Source organism: Macrobrachium rosenbergii, chromosome 29, assembly GCF_040412425.1.
Source record: "Macrobrachium rosenbergii isolate ZJJX-2024 chromosome 29, ASM4041242v1, whole genome shotgun sequence".
NCBI classification, from domain to species: Eukaryota; Metazoa; Arthropoda; class Malacostraca; order Decapoda; family Palaemonidae; genus Macrobrachium; species Macrobrachium rosenbergii.
This window is the reverse complement of record NC_089769.1, coordinates 7,961,168-7,989,101: the sequence shown is the minus strand read 5'-3', so window position 1 is coordinate 7,989,101 and position 27,934 is coordinate 7,961,168. Positions and strand designations below refer to the sequence as shown.

At 34.8% G+C, this 27,934-nt stretch overlaps 2 protein-coding genes across 2 annotated transcripts in view; both read left to right on the top strand.

Moving 5' to 3' along the window:
• Window positions 1-8,655, top strand: part of LOC136854573 (1-phosphatidylinositol 4,5-bisphosphate phosphodiesterase classes I and II-like) — a 513,384-nt gene extending 504,729 nt beyond the window's left edge. The window contains 3 exon segments of the mRNA XM_067130940.1: window positions 180-324; window positions 1,425-1,503; window positions 1,933-8,655. Of these exon segments, the coding sequence (XP_066987041.1) occupies window positions 180-324; window positions 1,425-1,490 (211 nt within the window). The 3' untranslated portion in view covers window positions 1,491-1,503; window positions 1,933-8,655.
• Window positions 8,656-13,008: 4,353 nt separating this feature from the next.
• Nup44A (nuclear pore complex protein Nup44A) lies at window positions 13,009-25,792 on the top strand. Its single transcript, XM_067130939.1, has 7 exons — window positions 13,009-13,285; window positions 16,246-16,402; window positions 20,068-20,207; window positions 22,023-22,135; window positions 22,395-22,628; window positions 24,734-24,894; window positions 25,334-25,792. Exons 1-7 carry the CDS (start codon window positions 13,175-13,177, stop codon window positions 25,522-25,524), a joined length of 1,107 nt encoding a protein of 368 aa, XP_066987040.1. The 5' UTR covers window positions 13,009-13,174; the 3' UTR covers window positions 25,525-25,792.
• Window positions 25,793-27,934: the final 2,142 nt, after the last annotated feature.

The following is a 27,934-nucleotide window of genomic DNA, read 5'->3' as shown; positions in this document are numbered from 1 at the left end:
ATAACCTGCATACAGTAGCTTCTAGGGTTCTCTCTTTCTGCACAGATAATAATATGTTCTGGTGATTCATGATGTAGCAAACTGTCAAAAGGTTATTTTCAGTCATAAATAAGTGTTGTACCATAAATTGTCACTTGCTTTAATATCAGTTTGATATGAAATTTTTATTTGATTTTCAGGAAGAAGAGGGAAATTAGTAAACAAATTGTTGCAGAGGGCATTCAAGAAAGGCAAAAGTTAACAGATGTTCATGACAAGAAAAAGACGGAATTAGAGAAGCAACATGAAGAGGTTCGCAATCAATATGAAGAGGAGAAACGAAGGGTAAGTTGAATGTAGTTATTATTATTATTATTGTTATTATTAAATAGGTAATATTAATCAGGTAGGTCATGCAGTTAAATAATATATATATATAATATATATATATATATATATATATATATATATATATATATATATATATTGAGATGAGTATATTATTGAGATTGTTCATATATATATAGGGCCCTTGCCAGACAGTAAAATCAAAGGCAGATTTTTCTGAGAGGCTTGATGCTTTTCATAGAAACTTAACTTTGAAAATGCTGAAAAAACTGCTTGTCATTTCTTGATCTTCAAATTATGTGAAAAGGGAACTCTCAGTGTCTGTTTATACATTACTGATGGACCAGTATCTTTCCTAGGCAATACTAGAATGTCTGTTAGTGGAGGGAAATAGACACAGAAAATTCATGAAAAGAAGCTGGGCTTAAAACATGAAAAGAATGTTATAAGCAAACAGGCAGTCCCGGTTTCACGGTTCCGATCGACGTTCGAGGTTATGACGCTTTTCAAATATATTCATCAGATATTACTCTTCGACGCATGTTCTGTTTACATTACTGCACGCCAATGGACGGAAGAAATATCCCAAAATGGCAGAATAATCATATTTGAAGATTTTTTGATGTAAAACTCAATAATAATGCAGTTTACATCGTTTTCAAAAGAGCATTAAAAGAAGGTTTTCTTATGATTTTTGACGATTTTCGACGAAACGATGATTTTCAACGAGAATGAAGAACGGAACCCCGTTATAACGGGGACCGCCTGTATGTGAAAAAACAGTAACAAAAAGTGGGAAGTGGTGTTTACATTAAGACAGACAAAAATAGAATGGATAGCTTTTACAGTCTACACCTACAGAAACTACTGAAACACACACACTCACGTACACACAACACTTGAGCGATGGTGAAGTTTCTTCTCCATTCTGAGAAGGTTTTTCAGTGGGAACATTTTTACAAATGACACAGTTGTAAGTAATGGGTTTGTTATTTAACAATGTAAGGTTTAGTGACATATATAGGTTATAAATGATTTGCTTATTTCTAATTTTCATGTATTGCTAATTGGTTTTAAGACATTTAACATTTTTTCAGGCACGGGACAGTATAGAGTCCGATTATGAAGAGAGAATGACAAAGTTAGAAAATGTGTCCTCATAACTTGTAACGTATGGTAAGTGTAGATTTTCATTCTAGACTAAGCTTTATTTTTTGACATTTTCTTGCATTTTGCCATTAAGAGCTATAGCATTAGATTTTTCTTGCTCTAATATGGGCTCTATTTGGTTAGCTTCGTTAGTTAGTTTTTTCAGAGTATAGTTGCTCAATATTTGCTGATTAACCATGTCATTATCTTCTTGAGACTGATTTCATAATCCCCTTCACAATTTTTCAAAAATACAAGAGTTAGTAAAATCATGGCATGAATAAGCAATATGGCAATAATATACGTTGGTCATGAGTGTCCTCTGCCCTCAAGGTCAGTGTCATAATGGAAATTATTCAAGTTCTTTCAAGTTCTGTACCCAAATTCAATAATTTAACTTATTTCAGTGCATTGCAGTTACTATGATTTACTTAGCATTTTTTTCTCCTTCCCCAGATGCAAATTGATGCTACAGATACCAGTATTAATGAGAGAACACATAGTCCTACGTTCCTGAATAGCTAACCTCTTTATTTATATGGATGCCAGTGAATGTGATGTATAACTCACCGCCAGGTCATGGATACTCCCGTTTTAATAATAAGAATTGAGTGCAACTTGAGATCACCATTAACTTTGTTTTGTAATGTTTATTACAGTTGGCATCTCTGTAAATAAAGAGATTAAATATGTGTGGGTCGTTCAATACTAGTCACTGTGTAGAGAAAATCACTGCAGTAGTGCTACCCAGAAGCCACAATCTGTGTTTAGGATGCATGTTTTTGTGGCTTGATTATGTACAGATTAATTTAATTAAGATTTTTATATTTGCTGTAAAATAGGAGATGACATTAGAGGCTGAAAAGAAAAATAAATTTTGTTGTTACTTGTTTATGAGTGGAATGAAAGTTATAACGGAGGCCATAATATATGGATCATGGCTTTAAACAAATAATTGAAATGCTGAAAAATGGAGGATGCCTTTGCCATATGCCATCTGAACTTTTAAATCAGTAAGACAAGAAGATTTTTTATGTTATTAGTAAGAATATTTTACCTGTTTTTTGTTGGTCAACAAAAGTTAGGAAAGTTTTTTCTTTCTACAATGATGTACTTATCTCATTGTAGCCTTGTAAGGTTATTTGGATTTTCAGACATGTAGTTTTACTATATTTCATAACAGATAAATATGTAAACCAGCAAAATTTCATTTCATTTCTTGAAATTTTAATGGCATCTATTATTAAGTCTTTTAATGAAGCCTTGAGAGTTATGAAGAAAATTTTAAAAAATTACGTTCAGTTAAAACTCATAAAATCATCATTAATTAAATAAATTTATAATTGATGTATCTGTAATTGGTATCATGAGGATAGGTTGCCTTATGCTAGTCTTGAATTTGTTTCATTAGTTGCTGGTACAATTACATATTCATAGTAGAACAAATACCTTTCGAAAATATTTCAAGCCACTCACATTTTTATATTATATCATAATTATTATTAATATTGTTAGATACTTTTATCAGATTAGTGTTCTCATTGAAGACTATGAAGACATCTGCATTCTTAAAAGATGAGGACAAAATGAAACCACTTTCTTGTGGGTTAATAGTAAACCAAGATTTACCACCCAAGAAAAGGGTCTTATTCTCTCCTTGTTCCTTGCATTCTCACAAATCACAAAGTCCCAAGTCACATTTATGCTTAATTTTATCACTTTCTTCACTCATTCTTTTCTTTAGTCAAAGCAAAAGGGCTCATCAAGGTTTTTAAAATGGATCAGAGGTTTGAACAGGAGGGAAATTTTGTATTTATACATTTTTCAGAATGTGGGGATACTGTAATTCTTAATTATGCTTTTTAATAAAACCTTGGTATTTCCTTTAATCCCAAAATCTTTTTGAAATTCCATGAATATTAGGAAGAAAACATGATTCTTTAATTGTTCTTGCTGCAGTCAACAAGCAGTTATACAAAATTGTCCAATGGTAAAATATTGCTTCTTCACAAATTCTGGAAAATTTCTATTAACTTTCAACTTGTTTACTTCATTAGATTCCTAATTTAAAATATAAAATAACATTACAGATTTTGTATATGATTAAAAGCTATTAGGATTTTTCGAAAAGGGTAACCTAGACCATTAATGCCATAAATCATGTCCTAAGAATTCAAGATATAAAGAATTCACTTCCATTACTTACTCATCGTAAAATTGCCCAGAAATTATTTGATAAAATTCCTTCAAGTGATGGGAAAGATATTTCTGATCCAAAAATATGCAAACTTCTAATGTGATGGGGGAACTACAGCAAATAATGAAATCATAGGGATTCATAATGAATTTTGGAGTACTGTAGTACCTAATCAGTTTGTTTTAATTATGTTGCTGTATTATCACTAAAACCATTTTACTACATGCATCTTTCTCAAAGGAAGAAAACAGTAACAAATCCAGAAATACTACTAAATATATAATTAGTCATGATGTCAAAAAATTGTTGCAGAACCTTCATGATGAAGATTTACACCTGCTTCACCTGCTCCGAAGAACTATTGTCCTTAAAGGATGTATTTTCTAAGCAAGCAATTTGTTCAGAATTTTTTATGAACTCCCAACAACGATGTAATTGTTCATAATTCACACATTAATTATCTCTTACTTAGAAAAGTTATCATTCTCTGCAAAACTAGAGTAATATTTTAACATTTTTCTGATTTTAGGGTAAACTTTTAAAATGTTTTCGTGATTTAAAAGAAAGAGTACAAATCTCAGCTTCCTTTTGAGGTAAGGATCAACTTTAGGATGTATTGAATTTTGCAAGAATTTTTGGCTAGTAAGTGAAGAGTTAACATTTTTTACAACTAACCTGGTTAAACTAAGAAAAAAACTATATTGTGCATTCTTTCATTTGATGATGCATAATCTCTGTCTCAGACAGCTTGATCGAAAGTTTCTCCAGTAACAAAATTCATTAAATATGCAGTGTTGGACGTGAACTTGCTAAATTCATCATCCTTACAATTTCAGAAATTTGCTGCATATGTTAAAAAAAAGTATTCAGGATCATCATTCGAAAAGATCATTTCTTCTTAGCCTGAGTGGACATTTGCATAAAACTGAAATGAAAATGCTTGTTATTTATGATGCTTCAGTTTTGGGTGCTATAAATAGCCATTTAAGCTTATGATTGAGAGCTTTGAATTTGTTAGGTAGAGTTACCTCGTTGGTAGCATTCCCAGCTCCTACCAAGTGAACCAGAGTTTGTATCCAGTGTGTGTCACCAAGTGTTCTTTAGTAAGTTCTGAACCGAGTCATTAATGACCGTAACATTGATATATTTACTGTTACAGGATAAAATATCTTACCCTTTACCTTTAATTAATTAAAATATATGCATCAGAAGTGGGAGAATATAATTATATACAGATATGTCTTGATATATTTTTTGAAGCATGATTAAATGAATATAGATGGCAAATGGAAAAGATATATTCCAGTTTTTATGCATCTTGCACTACAATGACCAGGTTACAAGATAAAATGGAGCTGGTAGGTGTTGCTAGTTTCAGTAGAATTTTTTTCTCAAAATATATATTTATTATTAATAAAGAATGTATATTATTTGCCAGTATACTTAGTATGACTGGAGTCTTTTTATATAAGTTATTTCACTACCCATGGGAACACGATTCATTTCATCGTTATATTTTCTGTTGACATATGCTTTAGTTACGATTGTAATAATAGTTGCTCTGACCCTTTACTTTCCAGTTTTTTAAGGTGCCAATTATTTCCTTCTCCACATATGAAATATTGTGATAAAAATGTGAAATAAGTCTTCATTCAAATGTAGGTTCATAAATCATCATTGCATCTTCATCAATCAAGGTATTCTATGTCATACTTTGATATTTTGTTAAATTATTCTTTAATGATACCTGTTTGTCATTTGTCAATACCTGGGAAAGCTTTTTTAGTGATCTTCACCCAGTAGAGTATTTTTGTATCAAGTTTTTTAAGTTGTTGTGATCAAAGTATCTTGTTTGTGTCTTTATGGTAAGCAAGAAATTTAAGCTGTAAACAATCATTAGAAGTATGCTGATGTTGATATTGTCATTGTTAAACCATGTATATAGCCAGTTCTTTGAATTTTTATTATGAAAATAACTTTAGCATCAATAATGTATGGATGCAAATATGTGGTAACAATTAAGCATTTCTAAAATGAAAATGAAAAGGCTGTGTTCGACAATTAATGTATCTTTGCTGACACCCTGGGATATTCACCAAAAAAGTAAAATTGAAGGGTATCAATTGTTCTCCCACCTTTGCTACATTCATGAATAACGTAATTCTCTCCTAAGACACCAGAATTACATTTGACCATACTCATTAGCATTCATAATGCAGATTCTATATTCTCATACACAACTTCAATATGATAAACAGAATACTAGGTTGGTAGATTGCTGAATGTACTCTACATCATGTCTCATGAAAATACCATGTCTTTCAGTTAGTGTTGGGAGAGCAGTTGTCATATTTCCCTTTATCATTTGAAAGTAATTACAAAACCAAACTGGGCCTGGGGCCTTAGGTGCTTGCACCCTGTCTATTGTCGAATTCAGTCGTAATATTCTATGCAGATGTAGTTACACCATAGTCCTTACTTGCCTTTCTATTCCTTAAAAAGAAGCTCTGCCTCACAGTTGTGGTGATAAAGAAAACATTCCGTAACCATATGGAACATGTCTACTGTCAACTCAACATTGCAAGGATATTTTTCTGAGATTTAATGATTACTAATTACATATGTAATATAGTGACGAGGTTTATCGGTGACTGACATAATTTTTTCTTGTAGTAATTGTCAAAGTAGTATGGCATTTTGACATAGATTATATGTTGAGAATCCTAAATGATTAGTGTTGCAAATATCTTCATTACTGGATCATTGTAACAAAAAAGTGTATATGTCCTTCGATTCTATTGCTCAGTGTACAAGAAAAATAACTTGAATATCCTCTACTCTGTTCTTTGGTATTTTTATTGCATTACCTGAACACCTTCGATTAAAATGTGCGTCATGAGATTTTGGTCATTTTTATTTCATAGCACATTAGAAAGCTGCAAAATGTTTTAGTACATGTCTGAGGATTCTAAGCCTCATCTGTGCATCTCTGTGATTTTGTAAAGTGTTAGGCATAACTTGCAACTGTTGTTTCTGTTACATTTGTATTACTTTGGTTACCTGCAGTTTAGCCCTCAGAAAGTTAACACAGTTTCCAAAATATGGTGGTACAGTATGTGGATTTGCCACACATAAAGATTGAAATAATACCACAGAAGCTTAAAGTTGACTTTAGCACATGTTTAGTTTTATGGAAGATGTAGACATGAACTCATTTATAAACCTTTGAAGGGGCTAATTTTGTATCATTGACTTGATTAGCTCTCATGTTTGAGATCTCCAACAAATGTTTCCTTAGTTCCCCTTCCTCTCTGAGACTGAGATTGATGAATTGATTTGTGTAAGTTTTTTTTTAAATTACAGTACTTTTAACTTATATATTTTGGTTTTATGACCTCGACAAAAACAGATTGCTGTCATTTTATTTAATTTTTTACTGGTGTGTATCTGAAATGATGGATAGGTTGCAATGAGGAAGGGGTTGTCCTGGTAAAACTTTCTTTGAATCATGTTGAATAACCACAAATTTTTATTCGGCTGTATCAAGCAGCCAGAGTTTTAGTTTTATATTAATTAGCCCAGACCACAAGTAATAGTGCTCCATTTCGTTTTCAGTAGCAATCATTGCTGTTGTTAAGGATAGAGTTTTGTTTCACTGAAAGGTTACGCCATTATGTAAAGCCAGCTGTGTATAATAAATGTTGATACATCTCCTTCCCCATACATATGATCAGCTGTTTATGATGAAATATTTAGTGTTATTATCCAGTCCTGACCTGAATATCTTGAAAATATAAATACAGTACATTATATGTGTCTACACTATAAGAAATCAGGTTAATACCTTGAAAAAGTTACACATTACATGGTTGCCCTGAATTCATCCTATCCCAGTTCCACTTACGTGTTGATCAAGAGAGTTTTTACTCATTGTCATTAGCTGAGAGAAAGCAATTTTCTTAATCATTTTGAATTACATGTTATTATCAGTGATTCATATTCAAATATGTATATATATGTAGATCATGCAGAAAGATGTATGAAATGATGATGGGGAATGTTCCTTCTTAATTTGCTTTCTCTCTGTCATTTGACTTCAGATGATCGTTATCGAAGTGTGAAAAGTGTAGAGAGCAATAAGAGAGTCAGTTTCAGTGGTTTTTTGGCTCATCACCATTCTGAATAGGACTCAAGCCTTTAGCCTGACTTGGGACCATTCATTAAACAATTAAGTTCGACATGACTGACATCTCTTAATTTCTATCTAAATCTGGTCTAGGCTAGGCTTTTGGCTTAAATTCCTATTACATATTGTTTAGCCTTCTAATACCAGTTATGCTAAGAGATAATAATAATGCCTGTTCAATTGGAGACCACTTGGTTGTGTATTCTCAATTGTTATTTGTTGTCAGTGTGTAGATTCCGGCAACATACCACATATTTCCCCTTAGTAGTGTTTTTGAGTTGATGAACCAATGAAAAGGCATCAACAGCCACTTACACGTGTTCACACCCTTGGAAACAGTGGACTTTAAAAGGGTTTCCAAGTTTCTGATAAGTCAGTTTAATGCCACAACCTGCAGCCATGTTTATATTATTCTCGTTCCTTTGTATGGTAGCAAAAGACTTAAGTTTTTTGAATGCTGATAACATTGTGGAACTCTTAGAGCTGTAGCAGTCTTTTTAAAGATTTTTGGAATGTTTAAATTTTGGTGTAGGGCATTACTCCACTTACATTTAGATATAGGAAAAGAAAAGCCTTGTTCAAGATCAAGGAAGTGACTTTGACTTCAGGTACTATAACTTCACCAAATAAGAAAACAGTAGGGAGGAATCAAGTTCTCGCTGGAAAAATCAGTCTTGCAGAGAGAGAGATGTAATTGAACGTCAAAAGTTTAAGCTGAGGTTGTGATGGAAGTTTAAGGTTTTGCCAACATGACTGTTTGAAAGTACAGCCACCAAATACAAGTGCTGCATTCATATAGTAGTCTTTTATTTATATTCCCTTGAAATAACATAGTGAAGTAATATTTTCCTAGAATATAGACTTTTTCTCAAGTCGTACTGAAATATTGTTTTGAAGATGCATGCTGTTGTTTTAGTAGATTATTTACTTCATTACATGAAAGGGTAACAGATCAGGAAATATCAGCAAAATGATCTTGTATTTTTGGGGAGTGAAAGATGTCCCCTTGAGTGAGATTAGACTTCTCATTCTCATACTGTTCCCTGCTCAGTTTGAAGCTTTACTCCTTGAGTAATGTATTGTGCCCACTCATAAAGTTTTAATATCAAATCCGTTTTACCAGATATCTACCAATGTTTACCTTGTAAAAACTGTTATTTTAGTAGAGCTGAACATTTATTTAATTTGGAAGGCAATTTAAGTGGGGAGCTTACAAGAGCAGTAATGAAGAACAAGAAAAATACTACACCTATATGGGGAATGAGTTCCCACAAAGAAAAGTGGCACCTCAACCTAATATACAGTTGGGCAATCTGCCCGCTTAATACATAACAAAATCCAATAAGTAACAAAAATTTCCATGTAGACCACAATACGTACCCATGAGACAGACACTACCCTGGAGCCAACTCATATTACTTATAGTGAACAGCAAATCCACATAAAATAATTATACTGTATCCTAAGTGGTATTTTATAATTATTGTTCAGTTTGAAATATTAATTTTGTTAACATTCAGTTTCTGAAATATATCACAACACAGTACTGTACAGTTCAACTAAACAAAAACAGCCAATTCCAGTAGTTCTGCCCATCTATGCATAAAAAATATGCAAAATACATAAAACTCATACAGAATAAAAGAAAAATTCAGTAAGAAACTTTTTATGCCCCCAGTTAACAATTTCTTATTCTGTAGTACATGTACACATAATGAGCAGTTACACTTCTTCAACCACATATAGAATTTCAGAGCATGTGCTAACAATGAAACAAATCACTTTCAAATTTTTGTATGTGTGATAATGATTTGCAGTAGCACGATTACCTATTCTGAATTACAGGTGCCATACATACATACATGCAATTACACTTTATTTGGTGTTATTTTACTCTACTGCAACTCATTACTGGAGTTTCTCTGCTGTACCTTTAAGTCTCCTTAATATTTTTAATATGAAAATCTTACTAAAATCTATCCCAAAATTACTGATACCAGATATTTACCAACAAATATTACCTACTTAGACTATTTCTAAGCTCTTTGTTAATGCTTCTGTGGCATTCTCAGTGGGACCTCGTCTGTCCCAGTGCATTGTGGGTAAGGGTGGCTACCGTATTTGGAATATCCTTTGTTATATTTACTTTGAAGTGTGGGTACATGAACAAAAAGCTTAAACCTGATTGGTTCTTTAATTTCAAGTTTCACCAATTAGTGGGATTTTGGAATTCAGTGCTGATTGAAAAAACTGTCTTCATTTTGTAATTATTGTTCATTTGGTGCAGATGTAAATTCTTGTTCTTTGTATTTTTTTTTATTTTGTGTTTCCTACAACATATTAGCAGCTTAAAGATACTGGAGTCCCTTACATCCTACAATTATGGGGGACCATTGTGGGAAACCAGAATTTTTGGGTGGGGTAAATACAAGAAGAGTAAAGTAACAAGGATGTATTCTAACATATCCATGACAGCCCACTTCTGCAAGTTCCAATTCTGATTAAGGTAAGATCTACTGTATTGAACATTTGGTCATTTGGTACGTACGTACTGTAAACCATAACTGTATTCTGGAGTTGGAAGTATGATTTTTCTATGTATTTGATGTGTTGAACATTTCTTTTGTCCACTTTGGTATCGAATTAGTCAACTAGGCCTAGTTCTAGAGGTACTGTCCCCACCCCTTATATCCTACAAATATGTGGACCACAGTGGGAAAGTAGGGTTTTTGAGTGGGGGAGAAATACAAGTGTGAAACACTGGGATGTATTCTAACATCCCCATGATACCTGCAAGTTCTGATTGCGACTAAGGGAAGGTTTGGTGAAGGTTTTTAAAGTGGCTTCATGCAACACGTAAGGAACTGGTAACCTAGATTATGTTAGTGGCGCCCTATGGTGGGTTAGGTTAGGTCAGGTCGCAACCCTGTTATTTATATTAATTTACCCTGAACTTGGTTAGGAAATGTAGGGAGGTCCAAGGAGACAAAACCCCCAGCTAGGTATTTGATTTCTAAAAGGAAGTGGCTATCCTGTAGTGTATTGAACCAATAAATCCTCCATGGATCCTGCCACTAAATGGATAGCCACAATTCATAAATGGGCCTCCAGTTTCAGCAATTTGCAGTGCTAAAAATCTCCTGGTTAGTATTATGGGTAAATTGAAAATAGTAAATACTAATGTAAGAACCCAAAATCAGATTGCAAAGATATACCTGGCAAAAAATTATCTCGAGAGTTACAGACTGAACATCTCAGCTGTTACTGTATTAAGGTGCAAAGGAATGGGAAAAGATTGGAAGTGGATAATGTGTATATTTATCCAGGAAGAGCAGATGGAACTAGCAGAGAAGGAGTAAGCATGACATTAATGCTACACGTATGTAGAAAAAGAAGTAGGCAGTAGATTACTGCTGGCAAGATTTAAATCAGTACAATGAGATATGATCATATGAGTACTGTATTGTAGTTTTCTTACACCAATGACCTGTGCAAAGAAATCAGAGCTGAATTTAACTGAATAAAAACTTAGATATAAATACCTTGTTTTTGAAACAGGCAGGAGCTGCATATTTCAAATAATTTGTCTTAAGAAATATTGTGTACCTTTATCCGGAATTAAAAAATCTCCTTATGATGGTTTTTGTTGATTTCAAGAGGGCAATATTATTGACGTTCTCCACAGACCACTACTATCAAAGGGCTTGCATCGCTATGAAATTTCCATTAAATATATAAGCCACCTGAAATTATTTATGAACGAAGTAGGTAATTTCACCTTAACTGTTTACTCTTTCCATAGATTTTGTAATGAAATAAGTAGTGAAAGATGGAGGAGAAGGTTCATATTGGAGTAACGGTATAAACTTGAGAGACTTAGAATATGCAGACGATGCAGCTTTAGTCAGAAAAACACACAAGTTTACAAGACATGCTAAATAACATTCATTATGTATCTTGACAGCAGGAGCTCAAAATAAAAAGAAGAAAAACAGAAGTGACGAGGACTGACTATGCACAAAGGGATGAAGCTATATTAAATAAAGAACAATAACATCCAATAATATTTCTCTTGAGTTGGAACTTAGTGAAAGACTAAACAAGACCATTCAAGCAATGATCAGGCTGCAAAAAATCTTGAAATCGCATAAAATGAAACTGCACACAAAAGTGAGATTATACACAAGTCTAGTAGGATCTGTATTGCTATACGGACAAGACTCAAGGTATGACAATGAAATTACATCGAAAAAAAATTGCTGATTTAAGAATAAAGTTTAAAGGAGAATATTAGAAGTCAGATGACAGGACAGAATTAGAAATGATACTGCAAGAGAAACTACGGAAATTCCATATGTAGACGAGATAATGCTATAAGGGATATAGGGATGTCTGTGATAATACTGAGTGATTGTGTCAGCCAAGAGGCGCGGCTGGAGACGAGTCGAACTTTGTGGAGGATAAAGCACAGGTAAGGCACGAGCGAGGGAATTTCACAGAGGCCTTTGGTGTCATGCAGCATTGGAGGCAATGGTGAGGATTACACACACACACACACACACACACACACACACACACACACACACATATATATATATATATATATATATATATATATATATATATATATATATATATATATATATATATATATATATACATCTCGTATGGTAACAGAACAAATTATTCATTATAACTACAAATCTAGTCAATCAGCTATATATATTTAGTCAGTCAAAATGTATCAATGGATCAAATCAAAATAAACATGGAAATGAGATGAGGATTGTGAAAACTGATGCGAGAGAGCATTTGTACACTGCTCACCAAGACTATACAACAAAATACAGCCTGAAGTGAAGATCATCAGACAAGAAGAAAGCAAATTCAAAAAAAAAAACTAAAGACTCTCCTATTCTGCAGGAGCTACGACACTGACGAGAAAACACTAAAAGACAGTTATAAAATAGAAGAAACAAATTATTTTGAAGCACAAGGGCCTGGCATAGAGGGTATCATCCCTGTGAAAGTGAAGTAGAGTAAAAACATGATTATAATAAGAAATAACAAACACTGGACTAAACCGAGGTTGAATCAGAATTCAGAAGAGCAATTACAAAGACAACACTTCTGCAACCCAAAACTCGGTGCTGTTACTACTACTACTACTACCAGTCTTCAAACGATTGTTAAGATTACAAATGTGACAGTGATGATCGTTAGTTTCCCCAGTAACTAGTGGTTAGGCTCGTGTCCCCCCGTCTTTGCAGGGTTGGTTAGAAAGTCCCATCTTCAAATATTAACGTAATTCGAAGATGTTTGTGGCTAAATCGCTCAACGCCGAGCACAAAGACCTCATTCACGATGTCGCCTTTGACTTCTACGGTCGTCGGATGGCGACATGTTCCAGCGACCAGAGCGTCAAGGTAATTACTTCAAAACAGGTTGTGATGTCAATTGGTTTTGGAATTCATTTAATTATAGGGACAGGCTATGACCTAAGTTAGGCTTAAAGCCATTCCCAGCAGGCTAGCCTGCGGTAGGGTTACGCCGGGCTGAGTCTTGCGGTACCGTAGCCTAGAGCTTGCTTGTTATCGTAGGCTCAACGTGAATTCGATAGTTGTCGTAGGATAAACCTTTGGATTTCTTATTTTTCGGCAAATAAAGAACCCTATACCATTACATTTTGTGTTTTTGTATAGAAGTTAATCGTAGGCTAGGCTAGTTGGCCACAGGGTAGGCTAACACCTGGGATTCAAGGCTATGGCTTTAGCGGTTAAACTTTACAATAGTTGCGCGTCCTGATTCCCGCCAGTCGTTGACGGGGCAGGTTAAAGTAATTTTTCGGGCGACTCCAGCCAGCCATTTCAAAAGACTCAAGCTGGCCAGTTTTACATGAAAAACTATTTTGGGTTTTTCATGCAAAAATGGCCAAGAAATGAGAGGGCACTAAAAGAACCTAAATATACAACCTAACGTACCGTAGGGGAGTTTACTGGTTACAGTTCTGCCGTATAAGCTATGGAGGTCGGGTGATGGGCCGATATCTTGCCGGTAGGTTTTGATATGTTTTACCCATATAAAATATAAATCATAATGTGCTCTGCACGGACTATTACCTTTGAAACTGAATTTTCCTTTACTTTTAGTGATGCTGTTAAAGGAGGTGGTGGTGTTTATTGTCATTCATTCATTATTAACTTTATATCTACCCATCACGGTTGGGGATCCTTTGGGAACGCAGGGTTTTGGAAGTGTTGGGAGGTATAGCGGACCGCCTTGTTGTTGTTATGGTACGGTTCAGTGCATTTGCAAGTTGTCAGTGAGCAACATGTTTAATAAGGGATTGGCTAAGGAAACCTATTATAAAAGGAACCATACCAACTAAACATACCCTAATCTAACCTAACCTAACCTAACCTAGCAGGCCTTATTACTCAGCTGGGGGTGGGGGGGGTCTTTGCCCCCTGACCCCATCCGGTGAAGTAAACTCCACTTTTTACCAAAAGTTCCCCTGTAACACTGCGCATGCGTGAAAGCATTCCAGGATGGCCAGCGTACAACTTCCAAGGATAATTACAGGTTAATTACAGTCAACTGACAAAAAAAAAAAAACAGTAAATTCTTGATAAGCAACCAAAATACTATTGGACGTTTTGGTAGGCATTTCCTTGCCTTTGTGCAACAATGCATGGGTGGACCTGAGTGGGAAACAAGGGTTTTGGATGCCTACAGGATTGGTAATAAAATGCATAAATCATAAGTTAAACAGATCAGAAGCATTAGGTTTTTTATGTAATTGACAACAATCACAACTAAAATATAAATAAGGAAGACGGGTAGTAGTAATTACAGAGATATACTGTGTATTTGTTTCTATGGAAATATTTACCACCTTTTATGTATGAGTATTCCTCAGCATGAGTTTTTAATGGCCAAGTGAAGCTTGGTAACAAGGTGGTTGGGTGGGCACTCCCACTTGCCTGTTGTAAACCAGCATTTTTTCTTCTACTCTCATTGGGTGTGGATGCATGTGTGTTTATGCGCACACCTTGTCTGACTTTCAGTAGAAGCTGTTTTCTTTTTGCATGCTTATAGTTTGTGTGTTTTCACAGTGGAGGAAAACAAAAGTGTGAACAACAGTGAGACGTGTGCATGTGTGGCTGCTTTATGGTTTCTTTGTTAGTGGAACCATTTTTGTTGATCTGCAGGGGCAGGTCTTGTAGCCCTGATGCCCTTCTAGGGCTGTGCTTGGTAGTCTCCTTTGCACTGGGAGAGGTTGAGCAAGCAGCACAGGAAGGGATTACTCTACCTTTGATACTACTAAGTCCTTTTGACTTTTTTCTCCCTGGTATGCTCCCCACTTTCCTTATCACTTCTGCTTCTTCTCTCTACCTACTCCAAGCTCTTCGTTGGGCGAGTCGTAGAGCTGTGGACTAGCACTTGCTAGGCCCAAGTTCGAGTCGCCAGCCAGCTGATGAGTTAGAGGAATTTATTTCTGGTGATAGACATTCATTTGGAGCTATAATGTGGTTCGGATTCACAGTACGCTGTAGGTTTGCTAAGTAACCTGTTGGTTCTTAGCCACGTAAAATGTCCAATCCTTCGGGCCAGCCCTAGGAGAGCTGTTAATCAACTCAGTGGTCTGGTAAAACTAAGGTATGCTTCTCTACCTACTCCATCTCTGTCAGCAGCTTTGCTGGAGTATTTGCAGATGTTGTGGCCATGGTATTCCAAGTGATCTGCCTTTTAGGTTGATCCTGCTTAGAAAATTTGGAGGATCTCTTGACACAGTCAAGTTTGTGTGTTTTGTTGCACTTTTTTTTTCAAATGACAGGTCAAAGCATCCAAACTCACTCTATGATTGAAAATTGTATGATGCTTCCATGTATCATGGTGCACCTTAAGAGTTAAGTCATGAAGCTGTCCCCTGAAAACTTCCTGAATACTGTTTGAGAAGGTATTTTGGATTGACCGGGTACCCTTGACAAAATAAATTTGTAAATTTCCTACTGAAATTTGTACAGTACTGGGAAACTTTTAATAATTAAATGAAAGCTGAAAACAATTTACTGAGTAATTACAGTGTTGCAGCAAAAGGAATGGGGTTTAGAATGTACAGCAGGCAACTTGATACCAGTATAAAGAAGGAACCTATACTGTGTACAGATGCTGCTCATGGATGCCCTCTGTCCCTGTTCAGCCAAAAATGGGTCTTTCAAGTTGTGGGGTAGATTTTTTCCATGTAGCACTTGATTGAGCACCCATTTTTTTTTTTTTTTTTTTTTTTTTACCTCTCAAGAGGTTTACATATGCTTTAATCAATTTTTGATTTACTTTCATGGGTAGCTTTTTCTGTGGTTTTTATTGTAGATTTTTATTACAGATTTGGGACTTGGGTGAAGATGGTGAGTGGACTTGTACTTGCTCTATGAAGAAGCATTGCGGATCCGTGTGGAAAGTAACATGGGCGCATCCAGAGTTTGGACAGATCATAGCCACATGTTCCTTTGATCGCACCGTCATAGTTTGGGAAGAAATAGGTAAGTTCTTTTTGGGCAGATTTAATTGTGGTTATAAGGGTGTAGGTAATTGTCTTTCAGAAGTATCTATATGTAAGCATTTTAGCAATAAATGTACAGTAACTGTTCTTTAGTTAAGGTGCTAGACAAACTAACTGTAACTTTTCAGCACTGCCTTGTTGAGAATAATTGTTAAATATAAGTTATTTATATGAATCTTGCCTAATTTTCATACAATGTAGCTGTAAATTTTTGAGCTACAGGCTCACTCCACATTTAATGAAAAATACAGTAAAAGAAAGTAGTGGGTTATACTTGGTTTCTCAGCTTATCTCATCATTCCATTTACCTTCCCTCTGGATTCCCCAAGGATAGAGTGACTGTTTTTTCTATACATCAGTACCAGATGTAAAGAATTAATAGTGGGAACCATTTGTCTTTGACTAAGCATATCAGTCGCATGCAGTGTTTGACTGGTATCAGCAACACATGTGGCATGGAAGATTGCTACTCTGTATTTAGCGATTGGTCTGTTAGTGTTATGAAACTGCATATTAGGCAAAAGAACAGGAGAGAAGCAGATAGGAACAGAAAACATCTTGTTAAAGATGTTTGTTCTGATGTGGAATAGGAAGTTGAGGATTAGTGCAGATTCGGAACCTAGGTGTGTCATTTTGTTGATTAGAAAAGGAAAGGGGCCTGTGTGTAAACAATCTAGAATGGTTGGCTGGTTGAAGGAGTTTCTGCAAGCAGATCTGTCTCTGGGGAGACATAGCAGCCTTCTCAGACACAACAGTGACTTTCTATACCTCAATAGCAGGGAGGGACTAAGTCCAAGTCACTGTTCCTGCTGACCATGGAAGTCTGTTGGTCAGAGCCCAAGAACATTCTTTGATGCCACTGTTTGTTCCAGGCAAGAAAGATGTTTTGGTGGATCATTTGAGCTGGAAGAGCATGATTTTACAATGTCATGCAATGTAAAAACTGTAGGTCTTCATATACATTGTCTTCAATGAACCATAAAGAAACAGGTGATCTTTTCCCTTCCAAGAAATTAAAGTTTTGGCATTTGGTGTAATGCTGACTGGTTGGTCCAGTTTAGACTTTTAAGATTATCCTCCCTTTTCTCTCTAGAGGGCAGTTTCAGACAAATTCTGCACCTCCAAGAAAGTGATATGGACCCTCATAACCCTATTGTTATTGGATCTGATGTCATGGGTTGTAGATCAACCTCGATCCCTATCTTTAAGGATGGATTTACTCGTGACCATTCATTAGGATTTCACCAATCCCCCTTCATGCTTCAGCTAACCACCTGGAGACTCTTGACCATATCCTATGAGCTTGAGTGTATTTTTAAGTTCTTGGAAATCTCAACTCAGTCCAGAGAGAGGTAACTAATAGCTCCACCAACAACCAGGGTACACAAAGTAGAATTTGTGTTGGTCTAGAGGGATTTCTTGTTGCCTTACCTCTCTAGAAAAGTAATTGAATTTTTCTGGTTTTTCAGATATTCTAAGAAACTGTTGCTGACATCATAGGTCACAGGTCCATGTTATCGTCTGTGCTTTGTCATTTCAACACTATCTCTGACAGGGACATTAAAAAATCCTTAGATTATTTGAAATAGAATACCCTAATATGCATGTAAGGAAGTTGGGATGGATATTTGAATGTGGTTTTAGGATTCTTGATTAGACCATCTTTGGAACCCCTAGATGAAGCCCCTTTAAAGGTTTTAACATCCAGAATCCTTTCTTTGATAGCACTATTAGCCATAGCAAAGAGTTGGTGAGTTGCAGACATTTTCTAATATGGGTGGCTTTTTAAATGTGGTCCTTTCCTTTTTGCCACACTTAGGGGCAAAAATTATGTAAAAATCAGTTTCTCTGTTGTTCCATCACTGTTCTGAATCTGACTTAGCTACTAGGAAATAAAGAGAAGGCTCTCATGTATCCAGTTAGATCCGTTAGGGTTTATATATGCAGTTAAACACTGATGATAAGTCTGCATAATTTATTCTGCTGTGTTAGGAATATGAAAGCACATGAAGTCTAGCTGTGGCTTTGTCTTGGATTTTTTAAAGAATTTGTTTTTAGAAGGCAATGCTCATGCAATGCAATGGAGATGCAATTCAGTTTTTGCATTTTGCTACCTAAAGCATGTGGTATTCACTCCTGATGTTGTTGTACATTAAATCTAGTTGAAAGTGAAGGGAATCCTTTCCTCCACTTTGATTTTAAGTCCTGATGTTTAGTGTTTAGTTAAGGGGAGCATGGTGGTGCACTTGTGTATGAGTATGCCAGAGCATGCCTGCTATTAAGTACTTTAATTTGGTCTGTTCTAGCATTATATAACACGATCTTTGGCATGAGATAACCATCAAGGTTTATGTTAAAGCAGGTCCTTCAATAATGTCATCTCTAAATATGACATACTATTTGAGATCCATTATCCTTGATGTTAGTCCTTGACTGGAGGCAGGGATTACCTACATCAGGCAGGAGCAGCTGTTAAGTTTACCCTACAACCAGTTGTGTTTTTAGTAAGTTTGGTATACTGACTTATACTGAGTGCTGCAGTATCCCATCTTCCTTGTCAATGTGGTAGGCTGCTATAAGAATTTTAAATAAGATTCGTATAAGTAATACCAATTTTCATATTGAAACTGTTACTTCTATATTACCTAACTTTCTTAGTACCCACTTCAGCCTCCCCACAATCTAGTGGACAGAAAATTAACTAAGGCGTAGGAAACAGTGTAGCTCTGTCCTTACCTACTTGGGGGAAGGTAAACAGGAAGACAAGATGCAACCCCTCTATTTTCTCTTTTTAGTTTCCTGTAAAAGAAGACTATTGAGATGGCTTTGTCTGTCCGTCCACACTTTTTCTGTTTGCCCTCAGATCTTAAAAACTACTGAGGGCTAGAGGTATGATCATCATCCACCCTCTAATCATCAAACATACGAAATTGTAGCCCTCTAGCCTCAGTAGTTTTTATTTTATTTAAGGTTAAATTTAGCCATAATTGCACGTCTGGCATTGCAACAACAGAGGCCACCATGGCCAGCTGAGAGTTTCATAAAGCATTATACACTGTACAGAAAACTTGATTGTGCCAATGGAACTTCAGCACATTTTTTACTTTTCCCAACTGCTGAGTGGGCTTATGGCAATTTCTTTTAACTTACTTTTCATCCCTAGCTTATTGTAGACTTGTTGATTCTAGAGTCCATGAATTTACAGTAAACTAATTTATTTAGAGAGTACATGTTGTCAACTTCATTTTCTTTCATAGTAAGAAAAAAATATAAAAGTTCTAGTTTGTAGAATTGTCTTGGATTTTGCTAATTGGAAGTTCATAATGTGCTCTTTACGTGGTGTAAAATATTAAGCACTTTAGCTGAGGCAGAGTACAAAGGCTTTTGTATTGTGCCCAAGCAATTTGGCTGTCAACAATGTATTTGATAATGAAACATCAGGCTTGTTAGCTCCAATGATAGTATTTTAAGGTCAGTCTTGAATGAATTTAATATTGTATTTAGCAGTTTGTAAAATATTGGAATAATTATTTAAGTGCTGCACAACTATTTCTAAAACTTACCAAAATTTATTGTAATCTTGTTAATAAGTAATGTACATAAGAATGATTGTACTGTGATATTTTAGGATAATATATATTTCAGTAACTGATTCTGGTCATAATGTGCATAGCACGTGGATTAAGCGAGCCGGTCTAGTGGATTCTCGTACTTCAGTCACTGATGTGAAATTCGCTCCTAAACTTCAAGGGCTTCAATTAGCTACATGCTCTGCAGATGGCTATGTAAGTTTTTATTTTACCAGCTATTGCTTTTTAAGTCATGTTTGTATCTTTTAGGAAGTCTGTTACGTAGGTAACTTAATATAGTTGTATTAGGTAGGGTGAGGTTTAACAAAGTTTATTACTCTAAAAGACATTGCTTTATTCCATAGTTGTAATTTTTAAAAGAGGACTGTTATACAGGGTACTGAATACAGATGTACAGTATCTGTTAGGAGGGAAATTGGCTATTAAATTCCCAGAAAAATGGTTTTTGTAAGGAGTCTGCTTGAAGAAATATGATGAAATAGAATTAAGTATGAGCAACTTAATATCCTTAATATAGTCTGCTTTGATATCTGAATTGATTGTAATTGTATCTGCTGTTAAGATTATAAAGAACACATCTTCATAAATGTGTGTAATGCCCAGCAATTCAAGAAGTGTCATAAAAGCCCCTCAGATTTTGTGCTTTCCACAGAATTTTCTTGCTTAGAAGGTCTTGATTCTAAAATTGGCCTTAGTGCTCTACTGTGTTGGAACCATACTCTTTTAGGCATTAAAGGGAATAAAGTTGCAGGCTAAGCTGCTACCTAGTAGTCATAGCTAGACCATATAAATTAATGTGACATTGCAGTAGTTCACTAAAATAAACAAGAGGTAGGATATGTATAATGATGACACTGGTAACAACAAATTAAATCTATTTTAACCCACTGTAGAGTTCTGATGGCATGTAGAAGGTGGGATGCTGTCAGGGGATTGGGAACACGTTTTAATTCTCGGTCACCCCTCGTGACTCGGTTCCTGTTTTTAGAGATGCTGTTGATTATTGAGTAAACATTTTATGTGAATGCCCAAATTTCAGTCAGTAATAAATGACAAGTACTTGACACAAATCCCACAAGGATATTTTGGCAAAATCTCCCAAATTTACAGTACTGTATATTGTATTCATTTATAAAGTTTTTGTAAAGCTATAATTTATTAGATTTTTTAAATTTTATAAGTGTGTATGCTTTCCCTGTGGAAGTTGAAAATTAAAACTTTGGGGTTCTAGTTAAAAAGCTGTATATAAACAATCATAAGTACTTTCAAATTTAGTTTGTCTGATGTGAAATAAGAACTGTACACCAGCTTGAAAGTTTTCATAAATCCGGAGTTGAGAATGATTTGTAGAATTTACCTGAATATGATACAGCATAGCCTCCTAATTGTGACCATAAGTAAGGGAAGACACACTTGATAAAGAGGAATGGTAAAAAAAGGCTGGTACCCCTTTTGTACAAAATGACTAGAATTACTTTGTGAAATATATTGTCTTTTTGGGAAGATGAAGATGTTAGTACCACTTTTATTACTCAAGAAAAAGTCCAGAAAATACCAAATACTGTACATGGTTTTTATGTCTGCAGGAAAAATAACTTCCTTGTGTTCGCTTTTATTTACCCAATAACGTGTTACTAGTGCCCGTGCTTCCTAAAATATTTTCAATGAAAAGCTGCTCCAGGTGTTTAATAAGGAGAGAGGGAGGTTTTTAGGTAGATTGAACTGTAGTAAGTAATGTTTAGAGAGCTTGAGAAATTTATGCATTTAGGTTGTAAGTAACATATGAAAGTAGGTGACAGTAGGTTTTTGTGGGAGTAGTTTAGATTTCTTCCTGCTCACTGCAGCTCTGGTCTTAAACATCATGATGCATGACTGTCATGAAAGTTTCATTATATTAATGTTATGGATAATTATGATAAAATAGGCCCATCAAGTTTTTGAAATAGCCACTTAAGTTTGTATATTGAGGAGTGGCAATATCTTGACCTTTTATTCTTCCATCATAAACAGGTACGCATATATGAAGCCCCTGACGTTATGAATTTGAATCAGTGGTCACTACAGCATGAAATACATTGCAAAATGCCTTGCTCCTGCATTTCGTGGAATCCGTCACCCTCTCGGTATACATTCAGAATTTAGATTTTTCATTGAATGGATACATGTTTGTAAATATGCTGTATATATATATTTTGAATGTTAAATAACTAATATAGTTTTAATTTATAAATTGACACGAGTGCTGTGGCTTAAGAAGTTTTAAATTTCCTTATAAGTTCTGTGAGTTTCCTGAAATTTTCATTTTACTATTGCCATAACTGCTACCACTCATTCTCAGTAGTTTTTGTATTTTCATTGCTAACGTGCTGGACTTGTTTTCAGGCTTCATTCACCGCTAATTGCGGTAGGGAGTGATGATCCAAACCCTTCCTCAGGTGGTAAAGCTTTCATATATGAGTTCTCTGCAAATACACGCAAATGGACCCGGGTAGAGACCTTGATAGGTATCACAGAGCCTGTTCACGATATTGCCTTTGCGCCAAACCTTGGTCGTTCTTACCACCTGCTAGGAATTGCCACGAAGGATGTGAGGATTATTGCTCTCAAACCAAACAAGTAATGTATTACATATTTTTATGATATATTAAAATAAACTAATTGAAGACCCTTTGAGTCACATTTCTAGACTTATAGTGCTTGTCCTAAAGGATTATTCCAAAATTGGGAGGTGCCAAAGTAAAGTTTGCATAGCTGGAAAGCTGCTGTTTTAATCATTTTTATTGTTTCAACCAGATAATGAGTTAAAATCCAGAACATTCCTATGAATTGTCCAAAGAAATTGCAATACCCTTAACCCTTTGAGATTCAGATGACAACATACAAATTTCTTTCCTTTATGTAATTGATATATCTTCTGTATGCAATAATAGGAAGAAATTTTAATATGTATATAAACTGTAGTTAGGAAGTGAATTTATCATACTTAATTCATGGTGGTTTTTAAATACACAAATTTTTTAAATAGTTGTTTACAGAAGGTACAAAAATTTCTGTTCTCCATATGCTTCAATACATTCCAAATTGTATTTTTTATAATTTTCATTTTTAAAATGATTACAAAAAGTACAATTTTCCACTTCAAAAGATCAAAGCCAGCTTTATATCATGAGAAACACATCTATAGTGAGTGATAAAAGAAAATAATCCCTTAGCCCATAAGTGAGAAGCCAGAACTTGGTGGTGTTTACCTTAAATAAGTTTTGGAACCCCCCAGAATCTCAAATTGTTAAAATTGAATGACTGGATAAACTGAAATTGAAGATTTATCTATGACACAATTTCCTTAAGTGGTTGGACATTAGGTGTTGGTTATATGGGCTATACAAGGAATATCCATTGGTGGGTTAAAACTTGCCACTCAATTTTCGACCTGTTCCCTTCATCTGATGGACTTGGAATTTTGCATGTTTATTCAACCCTGGTGACAGTACAACCTAAAGTGACATCTCCCAGTATCTCAGGATTTGTATGAAAATCTCCAGATTTTTCATACCTTCTTTGACTTGGTAGAATAAGTTAATAACTCTACAGATTTTTCAAACTTTCTTAGGCTCGACAGGATATCACATTCAATTTCATTAGCTACAGTCATAAATTGGTTACAGTTTCTGTCAGAACTAAAAAGTATAAAATTAAAAAATTAAAATTTTGTTTAAGCTTTTATTAAAATGCACTAAAAAGTAAAAAATAATTTTTTGAGACACCAGGATTTTCTTACAAGTAATCATGTCTACAAAAATAAAAGTGTTAGCATTTCCTTCCATGTTTGGCGCCCATGCTTTTGTTTTTGTAGACATGATTAATTGTAATTACAAAATTTATACTATGTATGTGATAGTATTTTAAACAAACAAATATCATTCCCTGTTCATTTTTTATTAAAAATTCATTATCATTTTGGTGGTAAATAACACAATTTTGGATTACATACAACCTTTATTTTTCAATTACTCAGTTTAAAACTAGCTGCCTCATTTCTTCTTTTCGATGGTGGTTCCATGATTGATATGGGTATACTTTAAGTTAATAAGAAATTTTAAGAGACTTAGACAGTTTGTGATTGTTGTTGAAGTATAGGTAAATGGCTGTTTGTAACTGTTTAGAACAATTCAGTCTTCTGAACGATAATTGTGTAAAATAATTATTATACATTATCGGACTTTTGTTAGAGGTTGCTTGTGATTGGCAATGAAACGTCAACAAAACAATTTCTAAGGATACAATAAGTAAATACGGGTAGCATTTATGACATCATCTTTACATAACCAATATTTCATAAGATACTTGTTGTTGCAAAAGCTTACCTATACACAGATGGTTTTGTAATTTGCAGTCATCTTATACTACAGATATGAGATAAATTCATGAAAATTTGCATCATTTCTTACCTTGTCTTATCTAAAGGTTGTCTTTATACACGGAACTATAGGTATTGCATTACTCCTGTCTTAAAAAATATTCCACTGTAAAGCATTTTCTTATTTTGTGTTACTGATAGAATTGGATATCATTTTGTAGAAACATCACCCAGGCACACCACTTTTGAATTTTCTCGAAACCTCTTAATTCTTGTATTAATGGTTAGGCATATAAAAATGTACAAAATCTTTTATGTATAGACATACTGTTTTCAATAATAAGGGAAAACCTTTCTATTTCAGACAAGAAAGCTTGCAAAATCAGAGCAGTTTGTCTAGCTTTGAGGTTAGACTGGCAGGCAGGTTTGATGACCATGGATCAACAGTTTGGAGAGTGTGTTGGAACATGACTGGTACAATCCTTGCTTCATCAGGGGATGATGGCTGTGTACGTCTTTGGAAAGGTAATATATTCATGGAGGCTTTTTTGTAAATTATGAAGATACAGTTTTCCTCTAAAGGAAATAGTTTGGCAAACCAGGACAAGCAAAACTTCAAAATGTAAAGGATTTGGTAGATTTGCACTTGGAAGAGCAACTGTCTAATTGTTCTATTTTGTATAAAAAAGTGGAATAAAATTGTATTGTTAGTCGAGATAATTTTGCATCTGAAGAGCTTCTGCCTTCTGGATCTTCGTTTTTCATTCATGCAGATTAAAAGTTTTTCAGGATGCTAATGATAATACCTGTAGTTTCAAAGAAAGTCAATACTGTAAAGCCTTACTGCTGACAATTTTGAAATCAGAGGCATTTTATGTTCTGAACCCTTACATCATTCACAGCATTATAAAACGCATCAAAGTACAAATATGATAAGTACTCTAATTATGCAATTTATTTCCAGCCAATTACCTTGATATATGGCGCTGCATTTCAACCCTGAGAGGTGAGAGCGTGGTCAACATAGCAGACAGTGGAGCATCGGGCAACGTTTCTCAGCAGACTGGAGGAACGACTTCTGCAACTGGTTACCACACAGCACGATACTTCAAACTGGCACCAACTGCTCATCCTTCCCATGTACCTTGGCACTAGAAGTTGTAATAATTCAGAGATGATAATTTATGTAAATGCCACTTTTCTACTACATGAATTCTTGTTTTCCCTAGTAATTATTTTAAGAAAAGATGTGCTCACATTTTATTCGTAAAGAATATAATTGAATCATTTTAAAGTCCTTTGTATTTTATAACTTTTAAGGTTGATATTTTAAGTTACATTTCTCTTAAGTTTTGTAAAGATGTCTATAAGATTTGTTATACTGATTGAAATGTAAGAATTCTTATTGAAAAATATTTTAACAGTTTTGCATTTTCTTCCCCTGGAAGCTTATTTTCAAGCATTGTGTAGGAATTTTCTTTTCTCGATGCAGAATTTAGTGGCGGCTTGTCTTGACATAAATGTAAGTAATGAAGTCGTTTGAGTTGGAGTATGAATATTTGATAAGGTTTAATGATAACCTCTGGTTATAGCTGTCATTTCACTAAATTCATATCTTATGCTTCCAAGAAGTTAGTTATTGTTTATAAAGTTTACTATATCTGCAGGTGTGCCTTGGGTATTTTGTTCTACTATTGAAATACCATTTTGTAAAGATGTCAGCAGCCTCCTGGAATCCTTGTAGTACATGCTTATTGTCGTCTCAGATACTTGTACCATGTGACACAAAGGACCTTGGAAATTCTGCCTCTCATAACTTTACTGTACTTTACCTTCCACAAATCTCCAGCCTCATGTTGTATAGTTTTCATATGAATGGGTCAGGGTCTTTTGGTGTGCACAGGAGCCAAGCTGACATAATCACATACAATTCTATCAGGGCTGTTGCCAAGGACATGTTCAAGTCCTTTTCCATCTCTGGTCATCATTATCTCATCTACTTCTGGAACACCATAATTTCCTCTGTGGTATCATTTCCCACTTTATCCATCCATCTTACTCTTAATATTCTGAAAGCTTTAATCTCAAAGTGACAAAATCTTTTAGATAAATGTTCATTGTTATACCGTTGTTCATGTCTGTAAAACAATATGCATGCTATCAGATATATGCATAATCTTACTTCCATATGCAATTTCAGTCTCTGTTTGTTTTCCAGACCTTATTCAGCTTGCCTGTTGTTTGATATATCATTTGTCTCATTACATATTTAAATTCCAACTCAAGAGAACCTGTATTGGTGGTGGATATCATTATTTTTTTTTTTCCATCTATTGTTTCATCCCTCACTGCCTACTCTGTCATCATTACCTTTGTTTTTCTTAGATTTATCTTAAGTCCCATCTCCCTGGATACATGATGCATTCTGTTAAGCAGGCTTTTAAATCTTGTTTTGCTGATTAAAACGGCATCATCTGCATATTCTGAGTCTCTTAAGTTTCTGTCATTCATCTAAATCTCTGACAATTTTTTTGCTCTAAAATCCATGGGAAGGTCAAACAACTTTCCCTGGAAGCAGTCCACAACCATTTACTATAGTAATAATGATGGTAATAATAATGGAAAGGTAACACTCGGCTATTTACTGCAAATTCACTCGACAAGACCCTAGCAACTTTCCATCTACTTCATGGATAATAACAGTCAGCTTCACATATTTACCCAGAATATCATAATGAAACGAGAACTCCCATAATATTGTTCTCTGGACAAAAAAAGTTCAGCGTCAGTGAGTTTAGTCAATGTTTCATGTTAGGAAAAACTAAAATTTATTTATGGATAAAGATGAACTGAGAAAAAAATACCAGACATATGTCATTCCCCTTACAAATCTCTGTCGATGGAACAGTTAATAAATATAAATGAGCCGGAACAATGTTAGAAAATTTAATGCTAATCTAGCATGTCGAATTTAAATCTTAGGATGGGCTTATTGGACAAGGAGACTGTATATAATCTAGAGGTATTGGTATAGATTAATATTGCTATAAAAATCAGGAAACATTTATAAGAAGCAAGACTAAAAGGCCATCAAACAGCTTAAGTAGCTTCTACAGATTAAAAGATGATGAATACGCACATCCACAAACATGATTTTTTTTTTTTTTTGTCATATTGAATGTTAAATCTACAAGAGTTAAATAAATCATCACCGGATCTGAAGCAATAATTTCTGTTCCAAGCCCGTACACAAGACGAGAATTGAGAGTGCTGCAACTTAATAATCTTGTAAGGTAGCCCATCAACAAAACTTGATAAAGAAAAACCTTAGTATTCTGCTGATGGAATGGGCAATGAGTGACAATGAAGCCCAACAACCAGCTGCTGGATTACATTTGGAGGTATGTGGAAAGACAGTGTTCTTGTTGGTTTGCTATGCCAAGGAGGTCGACCGCATCTTGCCAGATAAAAAAACATCTGCACGATGGCGGAAATTATTACTGCGCGTGCCGCAATGGTAAATCCTTTTACATTTGTCTAGTGGTGAGTAGGGGAGCCGTAATGG